At 41.9% G+C, this 8,165-nt stretch overlaps 1 protein-coding gene across 1 annotated transcript; it reads left to right on the forward strand.

The window, feature by feature from the left end:
- Positions 1-2,375: 2,375 nt before the first annotated feature.
- LOC311007149 (melanocortin-2 receptor accessory protein 2A-like) lies at positions 2,376-4,172 on the forward strand (the record flags this gene model as incomplete). The annotated part of the gene is made up of 3 exons (XM_084000237.1): positions 2,376-2,493; positions 3,058-3,157; positions 3,686-4,172. The coding sequence occupies 3 exons, from the start codon at positions 2,376-2,378 to the stop codon at positions 4,170-4,172; spliced, it is 705 nt and encodes a 234-aa protein (XP_083856363.1).
- Positions 4,173-8,165: the final 3,993 nt, after the last annotated feature.

Below are 8,165 nucleotides of genomic sequence, written 5' to 3' on the forward strand. Positions count from 1 at the left end.
CCAAATCCGGTGCATTCAGTATTGTAGTCAAGCAAATTAAAATCCACTATGACCTGAATTGGCCAAGGATACGAGGAAGGACAGCACTAGAACATTTACAAAAGAACACATGTACTATTCATGTTAGGTCTATACTGAGAAGCGTATAGGGCACTAATGGCAGGAAAATGTAAATGCATTATATACATAGCAATCACCTTGTCATTTTTCTACCATGTGGAAAATTAATTTCGGCGGAAGATCTGTGAATGAAGAAACACCTGATGGATCTGCGTAAGAGGTGCTTCAGAAATTAAAGTAATGCAGGATGGTTAATGAAGCCTGATTCTTGAGTGAAGATCTATTAGAGGCTAAAAAGGAGGGGATGTAGAGATGTGGTGTTTTAATAAGTATTTCCCATCTCAAGCAGACACATGCTCGCATTTCCAAATCATTAGGCGTAGGTGTTTTGTTTGCACCCTTTCAACAGCCTGTGTCATAGCTACAGATGGATAGGTAGTGAATTTGGAAGGCCAATTATGAATGCTGTACTTGGGGGTTTTCACAAAACTTCTCATGACATTACTATGAACCACTCAGAACATAACAGAATAGATCTGGGTTGTCCTTCACCAGCAGGTCAAATGCATTGTTATTTGACCATTTCATGGAAGATTGAATTTTTGAGCATGGTGTCACTGGATGTGACATCACCGGCCGGCACATCCAGGGAAAAACTCATGTTTCTATTATGAATCGTACTGACTTTTGTTCACAGTAAAATCCTGAATTTGTCAGCCATTTCAGCTTGGCACTTTGATCGATGCCCCCTGGCACAGAGAGATCTTGTGCACTGAAGTTTCTTGTCTCATCTGTCAAAACAATGCTCTGTGTGTATTGTTGCGTAGACAAAAAGCATTGTACAACATACAGTATAAAACCTTAAACTGTAATAAAATGTGTTTGTATAGCATCTCATACAAAAGCAGTTCAAGGTTGTTGTTTTTTTTTTTTATAAAAACTGGACTGAATGGCAAAAGATGCACTCATACACCGAGACATCCTTCCATGCATACGCAAGATGCATGGGGCTATAGACTGAAAATGAAAGTGTATAGTTTTGGATTGCACAGCAAGTCTATGAGCAGCAGGCAAACTGCTCCGATCTTTAGATGCAGCAATACTGAAAGATCTCACCAGACTTAGAAAGTGTTTTCAAGCACATGGAGCTTTCCAGCTGAGAGACCAGCTACTGACAAGCTTTTCTATGTGCTGAGGAGTCAGACCAGGAGGTGCTCAGTTGACCAAGGCGAGAATTTTTTAAGACTATACGTGGTCTGACATTCCTGTCAAATTCAGGAAACTGACTGACTTAAGCAGCAGCTCTGAGTGAAGCCATGAAATCAGATATGATAGTGATGGTTCATTTCAGATTATGCTGTTCAGTATTATCCTAATGTGTAATTAGCCCCTAGAAGTCTGTCCACTAATTAATTGTTCAAAATTAACTCTGTCATATGAGTATAATTTGTCTCCTCTGGTGTGTCAGATGTTGTCATGCATAATTTATAGTGTTATTATGTATATTACACTGGGATGGGCTGTTTGGGTTCATCTCCATTTATCTCTTGTTCTCAGGATTTCAGCATGATCTGTTATTGGAAACTAAATAAGGAGTTAATGAGTCAAACTTTGACCCATTAACCTTATTTGTCCGAATTCATTGACGTATATCTAAACATTAGACTGTTGCTTTTAAAATGTGCATTTTTATTACATGTTGATCCATGCTGTGGGTATATAGAATGCACGCAGTTGCATCAGATTCGTATAAAAAGTCACCTTTACTAAATTTATTCATAGCTTTTTCGAAACAAATAGATCTTCCTCCTCCATAATAATCAGCTGCACTGGAAACACCCCCCTCCTGTTTAAGACATGAGCATCTTTTGCAGTGTGGTCTCAGTATCCCGGAGAGTGAATGAGCCACCAGGAGAGAGGATGTTGGATAACGGAGATGCGCACTGAGCAGATGCTTCGCTCACAGGACAGACGGATGAGGATGGATGCTGGAGTTCTTGCGCAGCGGTAAAGCGATGGGATCCCTCAGCTTTCTGACACAATTTCGTCACGTTTTTTTTTTTTTTTTTTAAATCCCAGAGCGCGGACATAACATTGAAGGAGTTGTTGGCGCAATTCCTAAATTCACAGGCTGCAGACTTGTTCCACGGGCTTCACGTCCACGGATGTGATGGTTTGTAAACTTTACGCGTGTGGCATCCTCGCGACCATTTGAAACAGGAATCCCCAGGGGGAGTGACGATTTAAAAAAAAAAAAAAAATCTCTATATATATATATATATTTGCCACAAAAGGGTAGGTGAAAGCGCTTTGAAATGTCCGACTTCCACAACCGGAGCCAAACCAGCGCACGTCGCAGCGACTACGTGTGGCAGTATGAATACTATGACGACGAGGAGCCCGTGTCTTTTGAGGGACTCAAGGCGCACAGATGTAAGATGAATATACAGCATGTCTGGAGACAACCTGCCATTGCTTTCACTGCTTTTGACTTTGCGCAGGGTGTGTGTGTGTGTGTGCGTGTGCCTTACAATGCATGTGAGTCTACTAAAATGTGTGTCTGCAAAAAGGGTGACTCATAATGGTTAATTCTTTGTATTATTTTCTAATTGATTTAATGGTGGTCTACAGTACCTACAGCCTTCGCAGTTAATGATGGCAGCAATATTTCATGCAGCACCTGTGCACGCGTTTCATCTCCCACTTGTAATGAACAAGCCACTCAGTGAGGCAAAAAAAAAAGGTCATCAAGAGACATTACAAACAAAAGGGCAGGTGCAATCTTCTAATCAAATTTTTTTACAAATACTAAATGCTCACTTGAAATAAATAGCCTAATTGAGGGGATTGCTCATTGAGTGAGGGCCCCTGAGATAAATTAGAATAACAAGCACATGGGGGGCAGGGAGAGGAGTGCTTTTAATCATTAAGATGATGTACTGTACAGTACATCATCATCACTATAATAATAACAGTCTTTATCTCCTGGCATTTCAGACTCCATCGTCATCGGCTTCTGGGTCGGGCTGGCTGTGTTTGTCATTTTCATGTTCTTTGTCCTCACGCTGCTCACAAAGACGGGAGCACCACATCAAGAGTGAGTATTCACCAGGAGGATGCAGCTATGCTTGTGTCTTATGTGACACTTTGACCATGGAGGAGAAGCCCAGGCAGTTTAGCTCCAGCAGCTTCCATGACTGAGGGTGAACTCAAAGAGATGCTGTAATGAGTTCCTGTGGTGCTTCTGCTATTATGACGTTAAATTGGAAAACCAGTGGCTGCAGGCAGCTCTGTTTTTATGACATTAATGTGCTTTTTAAAGGCTGATATTTGACCTGGAGGTGATGAGGTCAGACAGAGTATAATGTTTAAGTTAAGAAGAGATGAAATGTATTAGCTGGCAGTATATCTTCTTCCTTTCACCTTTCCCTCTCATTTTTTCCCTCAGAAAATGTGCTGGAATGATTTTTAGCATTAATATCCAGGCACAGACATCTTTAGTCATTCTAAGTGTTTGCCCGCAGCTACAGCCAGGATAAAATTAACAATAAAAGCCCCTCATAATCTCAAAGCTCCACTTCCTGACGCAATCACATTCTGGATCTTTCCTATTTTCCTATAACAGACACCAAGACTCTGCTGAAAAGTTGCACCGGCCAGGGAGCCGTCTGGTCAACGTCGACGGTCGCCAGGAGGAAAACGACAAAGCCTTCTCTTGTCCCTTGTTGGCGGAGTCCCGCTCATATTTTCACTTCTACATCAACGAGGAAGAAAATAAGATCGAAGGGAAGCTGAAACCAGAGGAGAACCGAGTCGGAAAGCCCAACAGGGCCGGAGCCCCGCAGGCGACCTGCAAGGGGCCCAGAGGCACCAGCTCCTCTGGGACGGATGATATGGAGGGGGACATTGAGGAAGCCGGGGGCCACAGACCGGTCAACGGACTGGTTGAGGAAAGTACGATAGACAGAGCTTTCCTGTCTCACTTCAACATCCCAAACTTTGTGAACCTGGAGCACAGCTCGGCTCTGGGAGAGGACGATCTGACGTACGAACCGTCCGTCATACTGGAGCACCAGTCCCACTCTCAGGATGCCCACCGTGACATCCTCTAAGGCTGCCTCTACAAAGAGATGACAGCAATGGGGTTGTTATGTTATTTACTTTGCTTTCAACGGGGGCCATTTGTGGCCTGGCAGGGGAGGCGGGGGCAGGTTACCTACCACACATCTACCCTTTCTCCTTAAAAAGCTCTGCCTGGAGTATTTTTAGTTCTTAGAGAATCACCAAGCAAGATGGTACAAAGGACGACAAACAATTCTGTATCAATCAGAAATGATTGTATCAATATGAAACGACATCTCATCCCAAAGATAGACCTGCCTTGCCAATAGTACCTTTAACTTCAGCTCCCTTGAAATTAATGTGGTTGTGTTGTACCTGGACAAGATGACATGGAACAGATAAAATGTCGCCAGGGAGCGATGCTTTATGGATTTCATTCCTATTAACTCCCGTCTCATTTTCTTCAGTGCACAGTGGACAGTGGGAGGATATTATCTCTTCAACAAGAAACAGATGCGAGCGGCCGGGTCTGCCGACGAGATGAAAAGTAGAGACTGTGATTCATTTTAATGAAATGCCTTCTATTAGAAATGGTGGAGTGTACTTTAACTGTGTATTTAATTAAGTAGCAAAAAAAAAAGAAGCTGTAAGATATAATCGTTCTTTTACAGACTAAGTAACCAAGGAATGATGATGTGATGAAATACTTTTGTAGTGTGCTGTTAAATTTAGAAATGCTGAACATTGGTGGTTCAAAGTAATGAAACTGTATTTGGTTTTGAAAAATCAGCTCAACCTTGAGGTGGTGTAGCATTCGTGAACATGACATAATGGCTATGATGAATTTGAAGCTGTCAGAGCAAGGGTTATAACAATAAAAAAAGATTTTAAAGCTACACTGATTATTATTTCTTGAAGTGCAATGAATCAAATGACTATGGCTTCACACCCCGCCACTCAACTACATTTTAGTGTCCTTTAATACCTTTGTTTTGATTTTATGGCCCACAACACCCACTGAATGCTAGATTCGAACACCATACATACACAATATTTGTAAACAGAGTGGAACAGTCAACATCTAATCAGCCATGTAGCCTATGTTTTTGCTGGAGACCAAAACAGAGCTAAAAGGAAACCTTGCACACCTATCCAACTGAATGCCGGTGTTTTGATGCTATGATCATTTTTCAGTGTTGTGTTCATAAATTAGCTGTCAAGCTGCTTAAAGGTAGGGTTGGAGATCCTGGAAAAACGGTTTTATCAGGCCATATTTGAAAATACACACGTCAAAAGTCCAAGCCCCTTTCCTCAGACTGAAGCCAGGCCTCCAGAGCCCATGAACACGCACCACCAAGGTATCACGCTTGTGTCGCGACCCAATGAAATCCCAATGCGAGCGACGCGGCTTTCTGCGATACTGTGGCGTGTCACTGCGCAGCATCGCCTAACGTCATAATAAACCACCCAGCATCAAGCTTAGAGCTACTGTTTTTGCAGGATTGTCAGTCCCACAGGTGACTGACTTTTTTCATTTTTGTGAAAAAGCATTTTTTAGGCTAATTAGTTGCAATCAGAGTGTGAAGAGGATTTCAAACAAGTTCGTAAAAAAAAAGAAAAAAAAAAGCTCCAGAATAAGATCTCCAACCCAACCTTTAAAAAGTGAACAAATGCAAATTAAGATTATATAATATCTTTGGAGTCTTCTCATATTTTCTTACACCATGGTGACAGTAAAGTCGATTATCTGCACTGATGTAAACGCAGAAAAAACCCTCTGACCTTAAAAAGCGCTTGTAATACCCTCAGTATCACACGTCTACAGAAGGAACACTGCTCTCCTGTCTGTGTCTTTATTTATGCAGAAACCCTGGACCTTTCCAGTCACAACAAATTAAATGTGCTTTGAGCAATAGCGGGTGATGATTATGCAGAGGAACACTGTTAGCTGTTGGTTGTCACATATCAACAAATGCACAAGTTATGTATATTTGGCCTCTGGGGCAAATGTGCAGGGAACAGCAGAGAGTCTATCTAACACAAATGCAACACAGTGGTTCATATTTTTGACAAACAACAAGCCCATTAATTCTTTTCCTGAGGTGTCAGAGAGATAATAAATGTTCAAACATGCAGTCTCCTCTCTCTGCTGATGTGTCTTGTGTTTGTTGAATAGCAGACAGTTGGGACTAAGATGAACAAATGAGTTGGTAACTGTTTGTAGAAAAAGCTTTAAGTTTTTTTTTTCTGTACAAAGGCTTTTAATCATTATTATCACATTCTTACAGGAGAAATAGTTTTTGCTGGTGAACTAACATGGTAGCTGTCATGGGGAATAGAACTAGAAACTGGCTATGAAACATGTTCTTACAGAAGCCCAACAGATTTTTATTTTATTTTTAAAAAAAATGGATTAAGATGGTAAACCATCACACTTGACCTGTACAGCGGAGTGGGTCAGGCTCAAAAGTGCTGCTCAGAACCTCTCGTGACACCGATGAAAGGCTTTCTGAGAGATTGGAGCTCAGTTCTGATGGAGTTTGCTCAGATTTAAGGGGCAGCAGAGTTATTCGTGTACTATGAGCTGTGCAGGCAGCAGGTTAAAGTCTAGTAAACACTAACAGAGGTTAAGGTTAATCACCAAGAAGATTTTCAGAGGAAAACATCAGAGAGACGTTGAGGTGCCCGCAGGTTTGCCTCTCCTGGTGGCTGAGTTGAGACCTTCAACCACACTCGAAGACATGTGTGACCTATGGGGAGCATTACTGAAACAATGGCATGGACAAAAAACACATAAAATGTATCATTCCCTTTGAGTGGCAGAACTTCAAACTAAGATTATTTGGCACATCATGGGAGACGGTTGCTGTGGTGATGCAGCACTACATGGTTGGCAAAGAGGGACAGAGAGAGAGAGAGAGAGAGAGAGAGAGCGAGAGAGAGAGAGAGAGAGAAAGAGACAGCAGTGAATCACATGCTTATTTATCATCCTCCAATTGAGGGGGTGTTCAGTCAAACTGTGTCCACCGTGTAAATCTCAATGACAACAAATCTGACAGGCCATTTGCATGAAAGATGAAACTAAATGCACATAGCCGTCTGTCAAACTCAGAATGTGTGAAAACAAGTCAGCAGCTTTGCTTATAGGCTTGTGTCATTACATCAACTCCTAATGTGCCTAGAGTGTAATATATGCAACAACAAAAAAAGTATGTGGTCGATCCAGTCTCCACATGCCTCAGCAGTTTAGTTCTGCACAATCTTTCCCGATACTTTTGACCGAGGAGGCTGCATGGTCTCCGACGGTGCAATTATCACCAGCAACCAGTGGGTGGAGCGGTGGAGTTGCATCAATTCCAAGCAGGGAGCCTGCCATTTGTTGTTTTCTACATGCCCCACAGCGGCCTCCCTGGGCATTGCGGTTGACATTTGGTGAGGTCCAGTGACGCTTCAACAAATGAGCAGCAAATGAGCAACAGAGGGAAAGAGGCAGGGAGGAGCAGTGAGAAAGGAAAGCAATTGTATCTTTGTTGGTGCAGATAATTCGTAGGGATTTGGTGTCCAATTAAAGAAATGTCAGTCAAATATATAATTATATACTCTGCTGCACGAAGACAGGCCACACAACATATTTTGAAGAGTTCATTCACAGGCTGCTAAGATACGAGGATGCAAACATTATGAAATATCTACGAACAAGAAGTGGAGAAGTAGCCTCCATGACTGAATTCACTCAAGTATCTCTGCGCTCTTATTTTCCTCACCATATGTTCCATACCTTGAGCAAAGGCCACCTTAAAAAAGATAACTGCTGATTATGTTATCTGAGAATTGAAGCTGATGTACAAGATAAACTCCATGACCGACACTATGTACTCATTCCCCTGTACCACTTTACCACAAGGCTCAAAGTCTTGTCACCTGTTTGCAGTGCATAGTGTTTAGTAGCATTCAAGACCGGGTTGAGGGTCATTTATTTCAATGAAAGAGATGAGAAAATAATGGCATCTAAACAACTACCTCTATATTTTTTCGTCTTTCTT

Source organism: Trachurus trachurus, assembly GCF_905171665.1.
Source record: "Trachurus trachurus genome assembly, chromosome: 24".
NCBI classification, from domain to species: domain Eukaryota; kingdom Metazoa; phylum Chordata; class Actinopteri; order Carangiformes; family Carangidae; genus Trachurus; species Trachurus trachurus.